Source organism: Protopterus annectens, chromosome 9.part0 (genome assembly GCF_019279795.1).
Source record: "Protopterus annectens isolate FY-2018-M chromosome 9.part0, PAN1.0, whole genome shotgun sequence".
NCBI lineage: Eukaryota > Metazoa > Chordata > Ceratodontiformes > Protopteridae > Protopterus > Protopterus annectens.
In genome coordinates this window covers 260687810-260712364 of record NC_056743.1, presented here as the reverse complement: position 1 = coordinate 260712364, position 24555 = coordinate 260687810, and the positions used below count along the sequence as shown (strand labels likewise).

Sequence of the window (24555 nt, the reverse complement as noted above, 5' to 3'; positions counted from 1 at the left end):
TGAGGAATGCACCATCTTAGAGAGAGAGTTGATGGACTGTACATCTTCTGTACAGGAAGACTGATGGACTGTATATCAGAAATAAGCTGTACACGTTTGAAGAATATGCCACCTGGGAGTGAAGATGGAGGGATTGTACATCAGAAATAAACTAGACACAGAAGAGTACTCTGCTGGAATATTTTGGGATGCCTGCATTCTAGTTTTGTCAATGAGCCCAGTTCACTGGCAGGGTTACTATGGTAGCTGTATTGCTTTTTAATATCGCCACTCTGCATCAAATCTGTATGGCTTTTTAGCTAGCTGTTGGCAGTAAGGCTGCTGAAAGTTCTGTGAGTGAATTAACACTGCATACTGTTATGTGCATCTTCAAGGCAAATGCAACTTAAAAAAATTGGCTGACCGTTGTCAGTAAGTTTACTGAAAGTTATGTGAGAGTAAACGTACACCACATATGGTTATGCACATCTCTGAGCCATGCGAAGTTAAAAACAATTTAAAAAACAGCATAATGATGTACAGTTTCACAACATTTTTTTCTAACCTTGTGTAAAGTAAGTGGGACTGTGGCTTGATTAACCCAGTTAATGTTGTAGAAACAGTCCAGGACAGCAAGTAAAAAGGTGACAAATACATGTAAGACTTATCATAAGGTAAATAACACCAAAAAGGTTGGAGAAAGGAGTAAAGGAATGCTCTTGTAGTAGTAAATCAGTATAAAATGAAGATGACAATGAGAGAGAGAGAGCAGAAGATTATAAGAATATTGCAGAATAAGACTGAGGGGAGAAGGAGGCACAGTAAAGACAAAAAGGAGGTAATGATAAGACTGGCAGATACAAGAGGAAAGAAATCTAAACTATGGAATTGATGGCGCACATGAGGGAGGTTCAAAGGGGCAGTAAGAACAATAAAAATCTTGGTAGAAGAGATGACGGACTGCAGAAAAATGGCTAGCTTTGGAAGGGGCTTCAAGTAAGAAAAAGTCCTATGAAGGAAAGTCATGAAAAGAAGAAATGCAAGGAAAATAACAATTTGACAGCTAGAAAAAGACGAGGTCATTTAAAATCAAGGAATTCTGTTCCCAGTGAGGATGTGAGGATTACCATGTTAAGGTAAGGTGAAGGAAAGTAACGTGGAGGAGGAAATTATCACAGTTAATTTTACATGAGAAAGTCAGACCTTGATTATGAGGAAAGGAAGGGATAAGCTCCACAAGACTGCTTATATGAGGACAAATGGGCTCCCCTATACATGCTCTAGGAGAAATTCTTTGAGCGTCAGTAGCACACACACACACAAAAAAGATTAACAGCATAATCAATGCCTTACACTATTTCCCACTGGAAATCATTGCTGGTTTGGTTGCTAAGTGTGTTCCAGCAATGATTCACTTGTTTTGGGAGATTTCTCCCTTTTCTAAGTTGGTGCAACTGTGGAGTTGGTATATATAAGCTCATGGGGTGAGGGGAACTTGCCCCTCCCCCCACCTGCAAAAAAGTAAAAATTCTCTTTTTTTGCCCTTCTGAATTTCTGGCTTTTTTTCCATCTTTTTGGCACATTGACTTTCAGGAAATTGGTGTTTCATAGTAGAACCCAGCAAATGATGTGATAAAACAGCTATGGTAGCAAAACAGAAATCAATGGAACAAGCGAGCGACTGTACAAGAACGTGGGAAGTTAACTGAATGTCTGTAGGTGCTGACATTGTCTTAAGCTAGAAAGGAGATCAAAGAAAGAAGCAAGTCAAGAAAGGGTTTTAGAATTCACTGAGTGACTGTTTAGTGGAGAAGTCAGGGATACATGTTACGTGGGAGTCGGGGAGTATGTTGGAGGTCAGGGATACATGTAACGTGGGAGTCAGGGAGTATGTTGAAGAAGTCAGGGATACATGAAACATGGGAGTCGGGGAGTATGTTGGAGAAGTCAGGGATACATGTAACGTGGGAGTCGAGGAGTATGTTGGAGAAGTCAGGGATATATGTAACGTGGGAGTCGGGGAGTATGTTGGAGAAGTCAGGGATACATGTAACGTGGGAATCGGGGAGTATGTTGGAGAAGTCAGGGATACATGTAACGTGGGAGTCGGGGAGTATGTTGGAGGATCAAAGCCAATACTGTAGTGACTTTCTTTTCCAAAGTGCAAAGGGGAAGAAAGTGCTGAAATGTGGCCTGGAAATGTGCCTTAAAACACTGGTGATGGTATACTGGATATGGAAAGGTAAATACATGAGTGGGAAGGTAAATAAATGAGAACAGAAGATATTTAGTGGCACTGATTTATTGTTAAAAAATTTAATTCTATTTGTATGAGCTGAAATTCTGGGAATTATACCAATGATCAACTGTAATTTCCCCCATTACTGCGATTCCATTTTAAATTTTAGTGCTTCTATGCATAAGGAAAATTCATAAGTAGTAAATAATTCTAGTATTTCTAAATGAGTCAACTCCAGTTAAAGCTACATCTGGATAAAACAAACAATCAAAGCTTTGGTTGAATAAAAAAGTAAGTAAAAGTATTTGTTTTTCAGTGTCATCCCCCTTGCACTCCCCCCAGAGCTAACTTAAATGTATTAACTCCACTCTCATAGAACCTTGGTAAAAACAAAACAGGCAGACATTCTTTGAATCATTACCCACACATAAATAGAAATCACATTAGCACTGGTTTCCTATGAGGAAGATGTATCAGGACATTGCAGAATAATGAAGTGTACTTGCAGAGTTAAAACACCATCCAGTTCACACTTAACCAAGAGTAGAGGAATTGAAATAAATATAAGAAGTACAGGTTATTGTGAATGAGTGTTCTGGCCTAAAATGCCAAATACCGTAAAAATTCCATGTTTTTCCACTACTCAGACAATCCAAATACTGGTATATTATGGTATTTTCCTTGAAAGAAAAATAGAAAAACAAGGTTCAGTTCATTGATAAAATGAAAAGGAAGGTAGGGGGTAATCAACAGATCATGATTCTGTTCGGTGATAAATGTTTGAGCAGAAAAATGAGTCAGGTGCATGCTTTAGTCATACAGGGAAGCATTGGCATTGCAAATGTAACAGAAATGTGATAAGGAGTAGGGCATGGAACTGCCAGAATTAAGGTGTACACAAAGGATAGCAAGAATAAATGGGGTGGCATGAGAATATATACCCATCCATCCACAAACTGTTTTTCCCATTTTTGCAGATGGGGTCGGGGTGTCATTTCAACACTGACAATCATCTAGAGTCAGGGTTTACACTGCCATAAAAAGGATGATGCATAAGTCTAAGAGCAGTGTTATATGTTGGGTAAATAAGAAGAAAACTGTTGTCATGGAAGGCCTTAGTCTTTGAACAATTAATTGAGAGTATCTACCCCATGTTAACACTGAAGCCAATAAATAATAGAAACTGATGAGAAAGTGGAATATTGCTGACCTGATACTCATCAATTAATAGGTCATGGGAGGGGTGAAAGTGATAAAGCTTATGGGTAGTGATGATCGTGCCACTGTGTGTTTCATGACCCATAGACAAATTATGGGAACGATATAACGATGGGCAGTACGTGTAGGCAGACTTCAGTCTGCTAAGAAGGAGAGTGAGTAGCACTATGGCTGGGGAGAGAATGCATAAAGACAAAAGAGCTGTCAGGTTGCAGCAAAGAAGTAAATAAGAGAAAAAGTCCTGGTTCAGGAGAATGAAGACGTGATATTTAGTAGAACATCTGTCCTAGACAAAGAGAAAGATAACTGAAGTTGTAAGTGAAAAAGAGATGGACACAGCAGCTGATGAAAGTGGGTATACATTTCAGAAAACCTTTATGAGTAGGTCCGGCTAGAGGAGTGATGACAGTCAACAGAAATGTTATACTGTGAAAAAGAAGGAAGGCTTAGCTGGAAAATACACTGTGAGAAAGTAGGAGAATAACTTATGGACAGGTAGAAGAGTCGTCAAGGAAGGTGTGCAGCAGGAACTCAGCAGGATGCAGGAACCTGCTAACCACCTCATCTAGTCTTAAAAAAGTGGTCTGTGGCAGTGGCACTTGGGACACCACTAGCTAAATTGCACAGTTTCTCCTTAAAAGTTTGGTGGTACTAAGGGATATGAGGAAGACAACAGTAGTTTCTTTGCACAAGGGGGAGCGAGAAAGAAGCTAGGCAGTTGCAAGTCTCCTATTCTCAGTTCCGTCTGTTCCAAGTAAAGTTATTGATTACATTCAGAAGTGCAGGCTGCTGACACTCCTGAGTGATAACAGCCTTTTATATGAGCAAGAGTGTGGTTTTACTCAGAAGAAGTATTGTCAGTCTAACAATATTCAGCTACATGACAAGGCTGCTGCTGAAAAGGAACAAACATAAACCAGTGATTATGATCTATCTGGAATTCATCAAGGCTAATGACATTGAGAATACAGGTTAGAGAGTTAAAGGGTATGTAATGGAACTGAAAATGGTGATGTGAATTGCCTAACTGGCCAAATGTAAAGTGTTGTAATTAGTAGTAATTTGGAAAAGACATTAATCAATGGTGTAGCACAGGGTTCACTACTAATTCCAGCCGTATTCTTTATATCTGGGACATTCTTTAAGATAGGATTGGAGAATAAGACCAACATTTTTACTTATGAGGTCATGCTTGGTGCTTTGGTAACAGATGGCTGGGCCAGTTTACACTGAGACCCAAGTACAGCTTTCAGAGTGGGTAAACAAGTCATTACTATAGTTTAATTCAAATCAATGAAATGGGGTAATATGAGGAAAGACTACCTGGTAAGAAAGATGATTCTAGGGGAATGGGAGAAGAAAAGTAAATGAGACTATTAGTGACACCCTAGAATATATCATTCAAAGAAGTTTAAAGAGGCAGAGCCTAAGGCTAGCAAAATATTGGAGTCCCATGCATGGTCAGCTGGAATTAAAGGGTATTGACATCATCCTTTTTTGCAAGCATTGCATCTAGAATACTAAGACCAGCTCTTATGTCTATAAAGATGAAGGGAGATTACACTGATAGCGTACCAAGTAGACTTACCAGAGTGGTGATGAGAATACAGGGGTTGTGGTATGAAGAAGAAATTACATGTCATAGCATGCGCACATTAGATAAGAGACAGGCGTATAATATATGAACAAAACCTGCATGATCATGGTCAGGTTACTGAGGCAGAGTAAAAGAGAAAGGCAGATGGGAGGGATAGATTTCAAAACTTACTTAAGAAAGTACTACTTTACAGAGAAGGGCATGATGCCACTGAGTGCATTGCCATTAAAACAAAAAAAAAAAAAAAAAAAACAATGGAGTATAGATCCACAGAGGGGAATCAGGGGACAGACAAAACAAATGACAGGAGCAGAGGACAAGAAAGGGCTAGCTGCTGAAGGTTTGGCTGTAGCACTCCAGTGAGTCTGATACATTGTGAGTCTTTTTTCATCATCATCATCACTTAATCATAAAGGCACTAGTACATCCTGGCATTTGTACCAGCAGAGGCAGGTTGAGATAAAAGGAGTCACAGAGTAATTATTATATGCATCTTTTCTGACTGTTGGATAAACCATGCACAAATGGGCAGCTAGCTGCTAAGAAGAATGAATGGCTCTCCTGGACTGATACAGGCTGTCTGGCATTCAGACAGGAATGAGCAAAGGGCGACATGCAAAGGAAGGAAGGACTGAACATTCAATGGAGTGATGTCCTTACTTCAGCCGTGGCTGGGACTGAGTTTGCAAGCATCCAGCACAAGTGGGGAAACAGTCACATAGTATTGTACCGAGCATATAAGCAAAAAATGGACTGCACCAGACTTCCAAAGTATGCTACTGTGTAATAGGTGCCACTGCATGTCTAAACCAGTGAGAGCTGCTGATAAATTGTAATGACAACTTGGATGGTGCCCTGCTGAGGGATGTGCGTCTTCCTGTGTCTCCAAACTGTCAAAGCCGCTGCATGCATTGATAGCTGGTACAACAATTCCTCCCACTCATTCCCTACATCAGGGAGTTTTCCTTCACAGAATGGAAAGTTGGCAAGAGTGGTTGGAAGAACTGGTTCTTAGGAGGCAAGGAATTAGGAAGGATAAATATCTCTAACTCCAAAGGGACAGAAGAGGTTTCTGGTAAGGCATTAAGACTGACACTTGTCAGTGATGTTTATAAGAAAGACTGGGTTATGGCCATGAAGGAAGAATGAGTAGAAACTTAAAATAGGGCTGTTTTTTGGAGGGGGAGACAGTTATGCAAGATTTCTTGTGGGTGAGCCTGCCATTCAAAGCAGAGAGGGAAATGGGTTTGTTGTTATGGCAGGGCAAATGAAACAGTAGTTTCCATGGTTATGTAGGGACCAGCACAAATCCAGCAGTTCAGCAGCAGTCTATACCTATCAAAAGCCTTAGGTGGGATGACGTATGGTCAAAACTAGTGCTTTTAACATCCTTGAAAGCCTTTTAGGCCACTGTAATGGCCCCATTATAGTATTTCAAGAGCAGCTGCTTGCTGTGATAAGATGTATATTTAGCAAATGTCTGTGCTTGCACTATTTTAGATGTGATGTTTTCTCAATAATAATAGCTTGGCTGAATATTCATTTGAGCCTTTCTGGAGCCAACAAGGCTTCTCATTTTAGAATACTGTAGAGAATAACCTGAGTAAAGAGGTCACTAAAATTGTAATCAAATCTCATTTTAATTGTAGCACTTAATGCAGATTCTTTTTGTTTTGAAACCAGAGCTCTTAAACTATGAACTGAAATTAATTTTTATTGGCAGTCGCTGTGTGTGGTATAAGCAAATTTCAACATTTCTGTTATATCATTTCCATCGTGCACAATGCTTCACTGTCGTAATGATGCATAGAATGTATAAGCGTTCCTGGCTTGCAGCTACTCACAGACAGCACAGATCAGAAGAGCTGCTTTGAAAACAAAAAGAATTCCTTTTATCAAAGCGTACTTCAGATGAATTATTCCTAACAGACATCAACTGGTGAATCCCATCTCATTTCAGAAATGCTGGCTGTCCAAAAAGTTTTCTTTTGAGCAGACTTCAGCTGTAATCTTCGAAGTGTAAATGCTATTACACATAGACATTGAATTACAACTTGTGTTTCACATTTCGCACAGTTTTGACTTTTTGAACTCATCCCTCCTATTTTTCCCACAGGCCGGAGTGCTCATTTAGTTCCTTCAGAAGGCTGGATGCAAAGGCAGTGACAGAGCGTTTCCAGCAGGACCTTGGCTTCAGAATGCTGAATTGTGGGCGAACTGACCTAATCAACCAGGCTATTGAATTGCTGGGAACAGATGGAGTAAATACAATGGATGACAAGGTAGAGTGCAGGTTCTAATGGCTAACTTATTTGCAAGAAAAGTTAATGCCGTTTACTGGAACATCAATAAATAAAATATGTGGTATTATTTACAGAAAGCGAACACTGTATAAGACAAACTGCAGGTACATGTTACTGTTGCACTGGAATTAAATGTTGCAGTAGGGGAGATTCTGCATATGAAAACATAATTTCATAACAACCCCACCAAAAAGTCCTCATAGTAGCTATGAGTTGTCTGTCTCAACATATCTTTCACTTCACTTACATAGTGAACCAAATATATGTGTATGTATGTATGTATGTATGTATACACACACACACACACACACACATATATATATATATATATATATATATATATATATATATATATATATATATATATATGTACACACACACACATATGCAGTGGATATAAAAAGGGTGCACACCCCTGTTAAAATGCCAAGTTTTTGTGATATAAAAAATGAGACCACAATTAGTCATTTGCTATTGTATGTATAATTTGCTGTTGTATGTATAGTCAGTTGTTCTTCATGTACTCTGCTGCTCATTTATTGTTCTGTGGAGCTTTTCTCCCCGGGCCTCCACTGAAAAAGGACCTGTGTCCATTTAGAATTTCCCGGTAAACAAATGTAAATAAATAAATAAATACATACATTTCAAACTTTTCCCACCTTTAATGTGACCTATAACATGTACGATTCAATTGAAAAACAAACAAATATGTTAGGGGAAAAAAATATAAAAAATAAAAAACGTACAATAAGCTGGTTGCATACGTGTGCACACCCTTAAACTAATACTTTGCTGAAGCACCTTTTGATTTAATTACAGCATTCAGTCTTCTTGGGTACACACCTGCCACCAATTAAGGAGACTCTGATTAACCCCAGATAAAGTTCAGCTGTCCTAGTAGGATTTTCCTGACATTTACTCAGTTGCCTGCTACAACAAACACCATGGTTCACAGAGAGCATACAAAGCATCAAAGGGATCTCATTGTTGAAAGGTATCAGGCAAGAGAAGGGTACAAAAAAATTTCCACAGCATTGGATATACCATGGAATACAATGAAGACAATCATCAAAAAGTGGAGAAAATATGGGACAACAATGACATTGCAAAAAACTGGATGTCCCTCCAAAATTGATGAAAAGACAAGACAAAAACTGGTCAGGGAGGCTGCCAAGAGACCTACAGCAACACTGAAGGAGCTGCAGGAATTTCTGGAAAGTACTGGTTGTGGACTACATGTGACAACAATCTCCCGTATTCTCCATATGTCTGGACTATGGGGTAGGGTTGAAAGATGGAGGCTTTTTTCTTACAAAAAAAAATCCAGGCCCAACTAGAATTTACAAAACAGTACATCAAGTCTCCCAAAAGCATGTGAGAAAATCTGTTATGGTCTGATGAGACCAAGGTTGAACTTTTTGGCCATAATTCCAAAAGGTACGTTTGACGCAAAAACAACACTTCGCATCACCAAAAGGACACCATCCCCATGGTGAAGCATGGTGGTGACAGCATCATGCTTTGGGGTTGCTTTTCTTCAGCTGAAACTGGGGCTTTAGTCAAGGTGGAGGGAATTATGAACAGTTCCAAATACCAGTCACTTTTGGCCCAAAACCTTCAAGTGTCTGCTAGAAAGCTGAAGATAAAGAAGAATTTCAACTTTCAGCATGACAATGACCCCAAGCATACATCCAAATCAACAAAAGAATGGCTTCACCAGAAGAAAATTCAAGTTTTGGAATGGCCCAGCCAGAGCCCAGACCTAAATCCAATAGAAAATCTATGGGGGTGACTAGAAGAGGACTGTGCACAAGAGATGCCCTTGCAATCTGACAGATTTGGAGTGCTTTTGCAAGGAAGAGTGGGCAAATATTGCCAGGTCAGGATGTGCCATGCTGATAGACTCCTACCCAAGAAGACTGAATGCTGTAATTAAATCAAAAGGTGCTTCAACAAAGTATTAGTTTATGGGTGTGTACACTTATGCAACCAATTTACGTTTTTTATTTTTTCCCTTAACAGATTTGTTTGTTTTTCAATTGAATTGTACATGATGTTCATCATGTTTCACTGTTGCAGTCATTACACTTGCGTTATCCTGCTGGCAGGCTACCCGCAGTCGGCCTGAATTCCAAAGTCCTGGTCCGGTGTCGGTTGCTGTCGCCTCTTCCCTGACGTTAGTGCGCCAGGGGTATAAAAGATGCAGCCGTCGCCATTTTCTTCAGTCTTTCTTGCTGCGCGGTGCCCGAAGCAAAAGCAATTCGCAAGTGCCGGTTGGCCGACTCCTGAGATTTTCAAAATTGAATTTCAAAACTGAAGTCTTCAATAAAGCTAAGTACCCCGTTGGGGAAACTTTTTCTTGCTTCAGACCGAAGTCAGTAAAAGTTAACAATTGTATTTCTTATGGGAAGCAAATACCTCATAAGGATTTTCACTCTTACTGTATTCCTTGCCTACCTTGCCTGCCGTCGACCACGACATTGTTAGTTGTCGGTTTTGCGCTAGATTCAACCAACGCACTATTAAGCGTCGGTTTGATTTTGCTTTACATTACTTTGGCCGAAGGTCTAATTATATAATGCCATCAGAACAACTGACTACCGGAATTCATAAAAAGCGCAAGGACAAAGAAAAGGACAGGCATCTGAGGTCCAAAACTGACGACGAAGCCTCTTCTAGGCTAGTCGCCATTTCGTTGGTTCTCAGTGAGGTGCTTTCGCAGCCCCTGACACCCGCTACCTCAGAGCCACAGGCCGCCTCCGACTCCCATGTGGAGACAACTAGGCCTCTGGAAACTCAAGGTATTGGGCCTACGGAGACTATTCCCTCAGATGGGTCTGCAGCCGCTGAGCAGGCATGGGTTTCTGAGGGTGTTTTCAAACCTACACAGCTTACTATCAGGACTACTTCAGCAGCCAAGACAAAGTCTAAAACACCTATAAAGACAAAGAAACAAGTACAGCTTTCACCTGGACAGTCATCCATGCCAAAGAAACAGATGCTTAAAATGGCCGAGGACCTAATTACTCTGATCAGGGGTTCCCATCCCCCTCCTGATAAAAGGCCTAGGCAAGATACTGACTATGATTCCTTTGACCAGGTTTCTATTTCCTCTGATTCCTCTTCAGAACAGGGATATTCTCTTCCTCCCTATGAGGATTCTGATGCTGAAGAATCTATCCCTTCAGCCTCTCCTCCTGAGGATTACTCTTTTGGGGAAACCCTGCACACCATGAGGGAGCATTTCCATTGGGAGAGTCAAGATTATTCTGAATCCAAGAAAAGGCTCAGAGATTTTCTTTTATTGCCTCAGTACAGGCCCCTTGCTATTCCCCCTGTACTAGATATTGTTGATGATGTTTTTTTCTGAATCCAGTTTGTCTCCTGTTTCTTTACCCTCTGCACCAGTTAAGCCAGATAGGTACTACAGGGTCCCAGATTCACATAAATTTCTTTATAAAAACCCTGCTGCTGACCCAGAAACATTTTCTCAGGGTCCCAAAGGGGTCAAGGCTTCCACTGCAAAAAATCCTGTTCCCTCTGATAGGGATTCTAGAGCACTGGACAGATGGGGGAAAAAAGTCTACACCTCTGCTACTTTAGCTGTAAGGGCTTTAAACTGTCAGTTTCACATGCTTAAATACCAACAATATCTAATGTCTTTGCTCAAAGAGAAAATGCTTACAAGCTCAGAATGTCCTGAAAATAAGGAAATGCAGGATTTATTGCATGCAGCTGAACAAGTGGGAAAGCATACTTTGCAATGTGGTTTTGATTCATTAGAGGCTTCTTGCAGAGCTGCAGTTACAGGTTCTGTCATTCGAAGGCATGCTTGGTTAAAGGAACAAAGTTTACCTGATCATGTCAAAGCAAAATTGTTGGATGCTCCATTACAGCATGATACTTTGTTTGGTGTTAAGGCAGAAGAGGTGTTAAAGAAAATGGAGGATAAAGCAAAATCAATGCAGACAGTAAAGGATTTCTTACAGGTTCAACCACCCAGATTTAGCAGGAACTGGCCTTCAAAAAATTGGTCCTTTTCAGTGTCAGACAGGCCACAAAGAGGCAGATACAGACACCCAAGAGGCAGATCTCAGTCACAAGGCACATACAGACCTAAGCAATGGGGTGCTTCTGCCCCGAAAGGTGGTGAAGACAAATCACAACCCTATAGGAAACAGTCCCAATGACTTCCCTCTACCAATGCCTCATAGCCTCTCCTAATTCTATTTAGACCCAGCCGCCCAACCTCAGCTTTGGGATTCAACCCAAGTGTAATGACTGCAACAGTGAAACATGATGAACATAGTACAGTTGTGTACCTACCATAAATGTAGATGTTCGAGTGTATTCCTGTTGCAGTCCAGGTTACCCTCCCACCATCCCCCTTTCAATGCTGGGAATTATCTGTTCTTCTCTATTCTATACAACCTATGTGGTGTATTTGCTTGTAGAGGAAGGTAATGTTTATGTTAGTGCATGCATTTTTATTTGCAAATTTTTAGCCTACCCTTTTGGGGGCACCTGACATCTGGGGCAAGAAAAACTGAAGAAAATGGCGTCGGCTGCATCTTTTATATCCCTGGCGCACTGACGTCAGGGAAGAGGTGACAGCAACTGACGCCGGACCAGGACTTTGGAATTCAGGCAGACTGCGGGTAACCCAAGTGTAAAGACTGCAACAGTGAATACACTCGAACATCTACATTTATGGTAGGTACACAACTGTACTTTATATGTCACATTAAAGATGGGAAAAGTTTTGAAATTATTTATTATGGTCTCATTATTTATATCACAAAAACCTGGCATTTTAACAGGAGGGTGTACACTTTTTATATCCACAAGGACAGTCAAGGACAGAACTACCACCCTTCTCCCACTACTCAACCAGTTATGTCTACAAACCATGTTCCCAAGATTTTACTTAAGAGTATTACTTACAGCTAAGAGGTAGGAGGTAGTAGAATACATACTTCTTACTGTGACGCTGACATATTCTTCTGCAACCGTCCCTGTGAACAAAAAAAATCTATTCTTTTCAGGTAAGGTAACACACCCCTTTCATTGAAGGGTAACACATTAAGTAAAACAGTACAAGAGGCCTCACACCATGCACATGTAGTATTGGGACTTTACCACTCATACAAATACAGAATTCAGATTATGCCTTAAATACTCCAATTTCAGCTTTATTTAAGTATTTTAGCATAAATCTTCATTTTCATCAATTAAAATTACAACCAACAAACAAATGCCAAGGTGAGTTCATGAAAAAAATATTACCAACAGATAAGAATTGATGGATATAATTATCCCATCCCATTCAAAGTCATTTCAAAGAGGTTGCTTTTAAGTGCTCTGTGGAACCCAGCCAAAGGCGAACAGTACTGAAGCCTCTGAGGCAGCAGATTCCACAGATGAGGAGCCTGATGGAAAAATTAGCATAATCCTATGGTTTTTAGATGTACCTGCAGGACAGGCAGGAGCCACTAGGAGGCAGCATAGAACAGGTATAATATGCTGGTTAGGAGCCATTCCAGCTGGTGGCCCCACAGCAGTATTCTGCATGATCAAGGTCGGGGTTAGAGAATCCCTCCTTTTTTAAGAATTTAAAAAGAATTTGAAATCATGTTGTTCATAACTGTGGCAAAAAGCCAAAGTGGTGCATGTAAACAGCTAATAACAAAAGGGTGAGTGTGATTTAAGATTACATCTGCCTAAACTGAAAGTCTTAACAGAAAACAAATACAATTTAATAAGCCTGAGGTAATACAAAAGTAAGACTAGATATGAAAAAGGTTGTATCTCTGTTTCAAACACATGAGCACTCACACACACAAACACACACACACAACAAGCAGTGAGTAAAATGAAATCTCACAAATAGTCAAATTGCTGACTTTTAAACAACCAGGTTTCTGCAGTCAAGCTTTACTCCAAAAGGTAAATAAGAAGGGTTCCATCATTAGCCAAACAATTAGCTGTGCTGTTTTGGGGTGGCTGCTGTGGTGCAGCGATTAGCATTCTCACCTCAAAGCAAGAAGTTCTCCAGTTTGATTCTTGGCTGGGGTGCCTTCTGTGCAGAGTCTGCATGACCTCCCTGTGATCATGTGGGTTTCCTCTAGGCACTCCGGTTTCATCCCACATTCCAAAGACATGCAGTAGGTAGACTGGATACTCTAAATTGGCCATAGGTGAGAAAGTGTGTGCAAGTGAGTGGTATGAATGAACTACTGTGGCAGGGCTAGCCAACCGGTGGTGTAAACCTTGGCTCGAGATGATTGTCACTGATGAAATGACACCCTGACCCCATGTGCAAAAGGGGTTGAGGATGGATGGATGGATGATGGTATGTATTCCATGCTGTTTATACTTGACAGGGTAGTGATGTCAGTCACAATATAATTTTGCATGACTTCAAGGTTAGAAATTGCGTTTGCTATCAGAAAAAGGTCCCACACTAATGTACTGAGGATGAGGGAACTCGGTTTCAATGTTTTGTAAATGAGAGAGCAGCGTTTGTGCTCCAGTGTCTCCTCTTAAATGAAAACTACATCTTCAAACTAAATAAAAAACAGATGTAGTGCAGGAACACCGTAATTACACTCCAAAATTGGAAAAAAGACTTTTTACACTGTACTGTAGCACAAGCCGTAAGAGTGCTTTCAAAGGTGTGTAACAAATGTGACACACTCCCCAAGCACTGTGATGGTTGGGTGTAAGGGAAGGGATATACCTTCAGTCCCTGAATATCTGTCCTCCTATCTCCACTGACATTTACAGATGTTAGTCTGTAAGTACCTTATTTAAATTAGGGCAGTAGTTAAAAACGTGCTTCCTTACTTGCTGACTTTACAATATCACTTGTTAAGTGCTTTCTTACAAAGCTGGTAAAATAGTTCAGCTTTTTTTTGTTTGTTTTTATGTAATCAATAGTATATGGAGTAGATAAAACTCCATGCACCACTTGTACTTCAAAATGGCTGACTGTCATGAGGACTTGATTTTGTTTTTCAGCCTTCTTTTTTTCGGCACATTATGTAGTTTGAGTTCTTATAGTATCATTTGGCCTAGATATCGTAAATATTTTTTCTCCCTCTGTTTAGTTACAATGATGTGTGAGTGAGTCACAGGATTTTTTTAGATTTCCTATGGAAGTATATTTGTTTCACAGAAAGGCTATATACTGCTGTAAAAGTATTGCTGAAGAATCTATATTGGTCTTCTACAACACCTTCATGATTGATCGATATTAATTTTAGACACTTGAGACACTAGGCTGCTTTCTCATGGTCTGATGCCCTAACATCCTTGACACTGTAGTTAAGATGACTTTATACCACACAGCAGTGATTATTTGTTCTCAAATGGTTTCCCACTTTCAGATGTGCAGTTTATTCCCCATTCTCTCCCCATCACCATCTTAGAACACCAGTCCCAAAGCCACCCTTTCTAAGCCAGCCCACTGAAACAGAGGGACATTTTCAATTGTGGTGCTCGTGTCCTGGGTCTAAGTAGTGAGTCAGATTCAGGAGACCGATTGGAAAGGAATGGCTTCTAGGAAGTGGATAAAGGTTAGTATCAAAAGAGGGTAGCCAAGAATGGCTAGGGGATCTATTCCAGAGAAAAGAAATGGAGGGTGGTATATGTCAGATGTCCATAGGGCCTCTTGGAAGCATTCGCATGTAACATCAGTGTCATTATACGTCACATGTAAGAATGAGGGGGTATAGGGTAGGTCATTGAAAGTACCTGCTAGGATGGAGCCATAAGCGGGTGTCCTGACTCCTTTTCACCACAATAACAAACTGAAAGAGGGCACGGAGTTATAACTGATCTTTTACAGTAGATGAGGGCAAAAAAAACTGAAAAGATACTTTCCCTGTAGACGTTTCTATCAATCTAGCTATTTATCTATTTGTCATTTGTTAAATGGGTTGGTCTGATGTCCCTTTTCAACAATTAATGACCCAGGCCACAAGGGCAAGATTAATGCATACACACACACTAATGCAGAGTATACTGACACCAACAATGTTAGGCTACGCAAATCTGTCTATAAGTAGCAGCTTTATACTTTACCCATCATGCATTATAATTATTTATACCTCTGTGTTTCTCATGTAGGTGGCTAGAGGAAATGGATTTGGAGTTTTTTATTATATTAACCAGTCCATATCTGGGGGGGGTCTTGTACAAGCTTGAAGAAGACAAGGCATTTGACAAGGATCATGGCCAGTGAATCCTTTCATTACAGTCTATAGCAAGCCATACATAAGCAGTGAAAGAAGCACAACTAAATGCCACAAAAACAAACCCTTGGCAGAAAGACAGATGGTCTATTAAGCCTGTTTTACGTAGACCAGCTTATTACAGTGCTATGGTTGTTTAATTCTTCATCCTAGTCTCTTGCCCTGATTTTGCTTTTTGTATTCTCTTGAGTAAGCCTCTTTTCTAAGCTTCATCTACATTTTTGGAGGTATTGTTTTTCACATTTTTTTCCATGACTGTACTAATCTCTTTTCAGGTGTAACAGATTTATAGAACATGATGGCACTAAAGGGCATGAGGCCAAGCCATTCTGCGTAGCCTACCATAATTTGATGTATGAAGTAGAAATGTCATGCTGTTTATGCCTTTTTGGGCCTCTTCCATATGCTTTAAGACAGTTTCATAGTATTCACCCTGATCACCTCTTTGTGTATGTTACTTCTGATGTACATTTCTGTGAAAAAAGGTGCATTTTTTCACAGATAACATACCGTCTTCATCACCACAACAAATCTATGAAGCCATTGAATGGTTGGAAATTTACTGTTCTCCTACTGCCTCCCTTCAAAACAGCAGTATTGTATTCTTTTTACATTTGTTGTTTTTTGTCACAGACCCTGCAGCATTTTTATATCCTCTGCCTCTGTCACTCTTCTTTTTTTCTTAGATGTAATTCTTTTATGCTTATACATGTTTCATGATTGTTATAACTCAGTTTCCCCGCTTGTTTTGCAGTGAAATAACATCCTGGTATGCTTCTCCATTCTAATTTAGATGTTTACAAACCTCTGTTAGGCGCTGTAACTAGTAACTTTGACGTCTGAAACCTCTGTGCTATCAGTCAGGGCTGTATCTGAGATAGGTTCCTAGTAAGTACAGTATTATGCAAGTATTAAATAAAAATAAACAAAAAATAAATAAATATTTCCCAAAACTGGTCTAAATACTGAAATGTGTCCTATGGATAATGTAATATGTTAATTAAATTATACTGGTTACATTACTTATAGAATTAAATGTTAGTTAAATTATACTGGTTAATTACGTGGCTTCAGCAGATTTTCTCCTTGAGTTTGGCTAGATATTAAAGCTACTAAATGACTTTAGGTATCTGGATTTTTATTCTAAGTTATATCACCTTTACTTTGACCATGAGGATGAAAAGCTAACCATCTACAGAAATCAAGCCTGATAATTCTGAGGTTGATACTATAAGCAATGTAACCAGTATAATTTAACTAACATTTGATTCTATAAGTAATGTAACCAGTATAATTTAACTAACATCTGATACTATAAGTAAAGTAACCAGTATGTAGAAAAGAAAACAACATCACCCAAACACGGCTAAAACCAATAAAATTCGTAGCATTTTTATTGAAGTGGTAAGCGCTTTCACACATTCACTGTGCTTCATCAGACCAAATGTAACAAAACAACTCAACAGTTAAATAAAGAGCATCATCAATTAACCATTCAAAACATCCAATCGAAAACAAGCACTTAGACATACATTAAATTGTAGTTCCTAAAGTCAACCCAGTAAGTATACGTACTTTAATGGTCAAGAACTTATAGATGCATGCCACAGAAAATAATGACAAGATTTAAAACCAACCTGCAAGTAATATTTGTACTTCACTGATCTCTAATACATAGTGCACCAGCTAGAAGCACCCGCTAAATACCTATGTAGTATTTTTTTCTTCAGGTAACACATATGTTAATACCTATGTAGTATTTTTTTTTTCAGGTAACACATATGTTAAACCAATACTGTACTCTCATTTTTTTTGTTTGTTTTTTTCTGTACTATTTCCCCTACCAGCATTTCTGTTAGTTTGAGAAAGATTTTTGACACTATTTACAGATTATTTCTTCTGAAATTCAGAACAACTCTGTTGCAAAGTTTCATTTTTCTATTTTCTTAATGAACCACTGTGTACAGCGAGCTCTGATTCTTAAATGGCTATAGTGTAACATTTGTGTAATTGTTACTTAGCAACAGACCTTTGATGTTTGTTTAAAGTAAACAGTCTGCAGGTATTAGATATTGCAAGACCATTCCAAGGTAGAAAAAAAAGACATACATTTGAAATGGTATGGTATAGGCTTTCTAATCCTACATAACAGCTATGAAATGTGGAATGTCACACATGAATGAAAAATCAACTTAAAAAGCATAAGACAAACAAATGTAAATAATTCTGAACAATAAAAGCTAATATTACTATACAAATAGCAATATCATAAGTAAGACATATTCTTTTAAGTAATAATAGTCAGTGCATTCATGGTATTTTCATAAATGCTATAATATATTCATTCACACACACAGAATTATATTTTTACTAAACATTTACAAACTGTCATATATTGGAAACTGTACAACCTAGACATATATTGTTAGAGCACTTTGGCTAACCAGACATGTTTTCACAGGTCAGCAAGAAATTTCTGAGTACATGTTTATTGAGACATTTATAGGAATTTGAAAATATACACTTAAGTGTATTATTAACAATATAAATCACACTGAATATTTCTCAAGATGTGCAACTTACAGTGCAAATATCAAATACAGTTTTCTTCAACAACATCTAAGGTTTCACCTGATGCCTTGCAATAGTTTTTAAGTCACGTTTTTTTGAAATATTAAGTACATATGGAAATATTGCTTGTTTTTGTGATTAATAATAAACAACTAGCAATATCGCCAGTATAGTGTGACATAAAAGGACATTGATAATGAGTTTTCCTGTTTCCCACAATGGTATTTCACACTCACCACTCAATAGCATCTAGGTCTCTCAGTTATTGAAATATGATCAGAAATATGAAAATATGAATAATAAGTGGCAAACACTGATACATTTTTCCACTGCAGAGCATTGTAGATTTTTTCACTGCAGAGCATTGTAGATTAACAATCCTGGTGTCATTTTTAATAAATCCTTGCCCTTTAAAATACTGCCTATTATTAACTGGTAAGTCACTTAGTTAAAAAAACAGCCCCCAGAAATATCTAGATGCCATAAGGAGTTACAGGTGTTAACTTGAAGTATACAAAAATGCACTATAGGCTTAAGTTAAGATAAATACCTAGTACTTGTAAAAAGTCTTGCAATGGATGAACATTTTATTTGCTCTAAAATCTGGGATTGCTGTTTTGACACTAATAATATCTTACTGCATTGGGACCTGATCTGGTGATGTAAATCTTTGTAGGTTGTTCCCTTTTGTAAACTTTTTTATACCACATTTTTATGATAAGGTGTATAATACCCCTGCTGTGTTAGCTTTAGTTAATGGACTTTGTTCTCTTTGTTATAACCAAGGGGTAGATATTTAGCAGTTCTTTTGGGGATGTGTCATTTAGGTTCTATTGTGGAGTTTCTTAATAGTAAATGAAGGGGACTAATTGTTTAATGAGTGAAAACACAGACTGAGCAGATATAGTCTTGGCCACTGTGATTTGGATGATCCTGCAGTTGTTTCCCTCATAATAACTGTCCTCTCCTGTTGTTAAATACTAATACTATTACTACACTCCTATAGTGTGGTTACAGTTCAAACAAGAAATGTTGAACATCTTAAAGGGGTTGATAAATACAATTTTAATGAGCTTAAATTACATGATCAAGAATCATTTTAGAAATTGGAGAAATGATTAGTGATTTTGCTTGAAAGCTTTGCATTTTTTGTCATACATTTGGCTAAAATTTTGCTTTGGTTTAATTTCTGCAAGTCTTTTGGGTTTCTAATGCCAGGACCAGAATGGACCCCATTCATAAGTTAAAGTGTGTTTGAAGTTTATGAAATTAGTATTGTTTCAATCCTTGATGTTAGCCAAAAGTGTTCTTTGCAACCCCACATATCTAAATACAACTGTAGATTGTTTTTCTATGAGACCCATTACTCTTACTACTATTGGAACTATCTAGGTATCCTTCTTCCACTTTGCCCTCGTTTCTGCCTGCAAATATTGGTATTTTATGACTTCCTGTCTCTGTACGTAAGACATTTTTCTGCTGTTTTCTTAATTAACCATTGTTTACAGTGCTTCCTGTCTGACTCATTGAAAAATAGATTTCTGTCTCCTGCATATCACTTTTTATATTATAATTAATGTTCACATGATGTTTCCTATATTGTATGGTCATTTTGTTTGTTTTTTATAAATTGTTTTAAATGTTTTATTATGAAAGGATTAGCACTATTATCACAGCACCTCTGCATTTCTCACGTCACGTTTCTTATCTCTCATGTCAGTAGTTTCTAGATCTTACTTTTTTCTTGCCAATTTTATATAAAGTGTATGATTTTTAGTGAAACAGTCTTACTGTCTAGACTGCTCCTTGAAGTCATGATCTCCAGCTCTGAGAACTTTAGACTCCTGGTGTCACAGAGAATGCATAGCTTTCCTCGTTTTATTTACTCTTTGTTTTCCAAGCCTTCATTTTCTCCTTTTCCTTTCAGTTACCCTTAATTTTCTTTGCCAGTAAAAAAAAAGGCTGACTGAAAAAAAGATTTCTGTTAAATCTAAAGCATACAAGTAATGGATTACATAATAGCAATTTGTAAAAGGCCTTCATCAATGTGTATATGATTTTAACGCTCACCTTTGTTTTATTGCTTAACAGGGTATGACTCCATTAATGTATGCCTGTGCGATGGGAGATGAAGCCATGGTTCAGATGTTGATCGATGCTGGAGCCAATTTGGACATTGCAGTACGTCATGGTGCCACTCGAAGGATAGGGCAATGTTATAATATCTTTTAAGGATGTCGGAAGCATTCAGTTTCTCATAGTTGTTCACTTTTGTAATATGTTTATAGTGCTTTGTTTGCCAGCTGTGCTGATGTTTTCCTCATGCTTTGTTTGCTATTTAGTTTGGTTCAAATCATCTCTACCAGGAGATGATTTGTCACCGGTATTATAATTGTCAGGCCATCCCCAGTTTCCATATTGCTACTGTGACAGAATTACTGGTTTAAGTCTGTAATGTAGTAGTGGTCTGTCTAGTTTTAACAATCCTTATGAAAGCCTAGTTTTATTTGTCAGTCTTTAGGATGATGTCAGAACAGTGGGTGCCATCTTAAATGCAGTGAGAGCTTGAGGAATTTCTCTGCCTCCTATGCCCTTTCTTGTAAGCATGACATATATAATGTGAGTAGATTGGTATGCCAGAGAGCATCCATTTTGCCAGTACATCTGCTTGATCCCGACATTTCAGCAGGATACTTCTGGTTGTCACTATTATTTGCAGTCATTTTACTTTATTATACCCACTCATCGCTCTCAATCTCTTAGGACAAAAAATCTGGACAAACCCAAAAATAATGGAGGGCAAAGCCCCAAAAATCAGGACACATTTTAAATATTGCTTTTCTTAACTTAGAAAGTTGCTAGAATAAAAGGTCTTGTGTTACTATATTTTCTCTGAAGGATATGAAGACTGAAATCCAAATGTCTGTCATTATCTAGTCAATTTAGTCCTCACAGATTTGTCACAAAATTCCAGAAAACTACAAATTTTATGTGGAACAGACCAAAAATATGAGGCAAAAATCTGGAAATTTAGTGAAAATCCGGACTTTTGAGAGGTATGTACCCACGGATTATACAGGGGTTTATCACATTATCAAAACTACAAAAGGTTGAATACCACTTCATCCTCCCCTATGTGTTGAACGTGAATCTCGAACGATAGCTACTGCAAAAATCTTTCCCACGGTAGGTAAGTAACATGTTGGCCAAATACCAACTGTAATAAAAGCAGCAAACTGTAAAACCCACCCTGGTGGGGGGGCTGCATCCCCACACCCCCTAACTACATAATATCAATTCTGAGATCACACTACAGTGGGGAAAAGGGCAAATTCCCGATTATCACCTACTGGTTACTTACCGTGGGAAACAGTTCATGGAAACAATCGTTCAACAGATTCAGAGTTCAACAAATAGGAGTCAATGAAGAGGTGTTTGACCTTTTGTGGTTTTGACAATCTGATATAGACCCAATAATACTGAATTAATCAAATCATTACTTGCTGTTATTCATATATGCATATATTTTTGATTACCTCTGCAAATTATTGAATATTTTTGTGATCTTATAATACTTTGTGAGACGTTATTCTATGTTTATATTGATTGCACATGTTGTAATTGTGGGTTTATTTTGTGCTCCAAGGTTAAATCTTTAAATAGGCAGCCCATGTCTAGTATGCTTAGATGGTAAACATTAAAATAAAATTGAATGATTTACAAAAAGTAGAGCTAGGGTGAAAAACAGAGCATTAAAAATCCTGACTAGATCAAGCCTTCACATATCCTGATACTATTCCAGCTACAGAGTAAGAAAATGAAAGTTTGTGCAATAGAACTAGAACAGCATGGGGGTGGGTACAGACTTCTTTTGTTGGGGGAGGGTAGGAGAGCTACACATGCATGTCACATTTTGCTTAAATATGGAGTTTCACTGTTTGGCTGGAGACTGAGTAGAAACACTACATTCTAAAACTGGTGTCTGTGTACAGTGAAAGTTTTAATTTAGTCATTTCTTAACTTGGAAAATGGCATAATCCTTGCTGACTGTTTTTAGCTACCAAGTAAGCGAGAAGAGTAGTTGCAATCACTGCAGGCCTGCATAATGAAACAAACTAGTATGCCTTTGAAAGGAAAGAGTATTAGAAGAAACCCTTGCAGGTAATGTGCAAATACCAAACAAGTCATTATTAAATCCCAACCTGTAGTGTGTGAGACAGTAGAACAACCTACTCTTTTTAAGTTGTGAGATCGAAGTATGGTAAAGTACTTGAACAAAGATTACCTCTTTTGTTAGACATTGATACAGAGAAGGGCAACATTACGGAGAACTGAAGAATGTGTTAGTGAGCAGAAAATTCTCTCTTCCATCTGGTTTGCATTCTGATATGATAAGAGAGAGTTACACATAAAACCAAATGTACAGCACATACTCAGATTGTAATTTACCCTCATGCATGCAGGTATACTTATAAAAGCACATGTGCACACAGGAGATGCTCATCATGCACATACATGCACATGGACACATAAGGCTTCCATAGCTAACTGCTGTTAGCCAGAAAGACCTTGCTGAAATGTTGGCGTTTTGTGCATTTGCAACACTCACAGATAGTCTACATTTCTCCAAGTGCAAAAAAAAAATTACTAATGGAAAAAAGAGACGGAAAACAGAGTTTTATTGATCTACTAAAGTATGACAGCACAAAATGCTACTCTGTGGCACCCTCAGACATGGTATCAAGTGCAGCCAGCACCCTGCCACATCTAACACAAAATGTTACACCTCTTGATTGCTGTTGGTGAGATATGAAGAAATAGTTGTGTTGCAAGCTTCCTGTCAAAATGTTGAAAGTTACCAAAGTTTTTTGGTGATGTTTGGTGGATTGAAGAATTGCTGGCCCTGATTTTCAGCAAGTATTTTAAACAATCTTATATGGTTAACTAACAAACAGAAATAGTCAAGTCTTGCTTCTATGGTAAATTGGCACAATAGCTGCAGAATGTCATTTCTGGTTGTAGTAATAATAGTAATAATAATAATAATAATAATAATAGTAACAATAATAATAAAATAGTAGTATTATTATTTTGTTTTCCTGACCTGGAAGTCCAGCTGAACAAAATCCATTGTCAGCAAAACCACAAGGAGAATAGTGTCATAAACGGAAACTAATAACTTTTAAAAACAGAAGATTAAACATTTACTGCACGAATATTTAGTGATAGTTTATCAGAAATACACAACAGATTCTGTGCAGGTTTCAGAATGGATCTAGTGATACTTGTAAGACAGTTTCGGGCTGATGAAATATGCAGGCAACCAAAACTGATAATTTTGATATAATAAAAAATGATTAAAGCAGGAAGTGTAGCACAGCTGTAAAAAAAATTGTGCCACAGAGGAACAGTGATTGACAACTCTTGCATATATATGGCAACTGAGGTTCATAGTCAGCATGAGGACTGTTAAGAAGCAGCAGTTATGTGGAAGTAAAAAAAGGTTTGTGCCATAGTAGGAAGGAATATTACGGAGAGATTTCTTAGAACTCTAAAAGAGCGCAGATCATGGTTAGTGGCAAGCAGCTTGAGAGGCGCAGTGGTGGCAGAATACAGATTCAAAGGGGTACTGAACTGTGGTATGCAGGTTCTAAGATCTAGAAAAAGGGGCAGCATGGAGGGCAATTAAAAGTAAGGACAGGCTCACTTCAGTCTGTTATTAAAAAAGCAATGATGAGTTCAGCTTTGATCTGATTGGTATGTACATGTAGGTAATTCTACTTAAACAGATAACTTTGGAAGGCTGACTTTTACTCCCAGAATGGCAGAGTGGTCCAACTTTTGTCAACACTCTAAAATATAATGCATTATTAAACTGTTGTTTTATATATAAGCACATAAGGAGAAACTATGTTTCTGCATACAGATAGATGTAAGAGACCCCTGGGGTGAATTTGTGATTTCCCATCCAATTGTCCAAGTTATGCTTAAATAGGGTCAATGAGAGGCTCTGTTTAACTTAAACTGGAAGCCTGTTCCAAAGGAGAGGTAACCACTGTGAGTCATATCTGTCTCTCCAGCAAGTCCTGTTGACGTCACAGGCCAGGATAAGATCTCTAGACTAAGTGAATCATGAACCACTGGACTTGTGAATGTGCAGCATTTCCATAAGTGCAGGATCAGAGGTTGCTCAATACACAAGGCACAGGTCACCTCTGAGCAGTCTATACAAAATAGAGTATAGTGACAGTGATTTCAGTCTGTCTGCACATGACGTGTGCTAAAGTCCCTGAATTTAGTTTGTGAGAAAACTTTGAGGTGTCTCCAGTTACTGCAGGTCTTGTAAGGTACAAACCAAAGGGAGCATTGTACTCTATTTCTGGTCTAATGAAG

At 38.4% G+C, this 24555-nt stretch overlaps 1 protein-coding gene across 1 annotated transcript in view; it reads left to right on the top strand.

Annotated features, from left to right (window-relative positions):
• ABTB2 (ankyrin repeat and BTB domain containing 2) overlaps positions 1–24555 on the top strand; it is a 1083316-nt gene that overhangs the window by 806900 nt on the left and 251861 nt on the right. Inside the window, exons 5-6 of the mRNA XM_044082847.1 lie at positions 7150–7315; positions 20254–20343. Coding sequence (XP_043938782.1) covers positions 7150–7315; positions 20254–20343 — 256 coding nt within the window. The remainder of the gene's footprint in view (positions 1–7149; positions 7316–20253; positions 20344–24555) is intronic.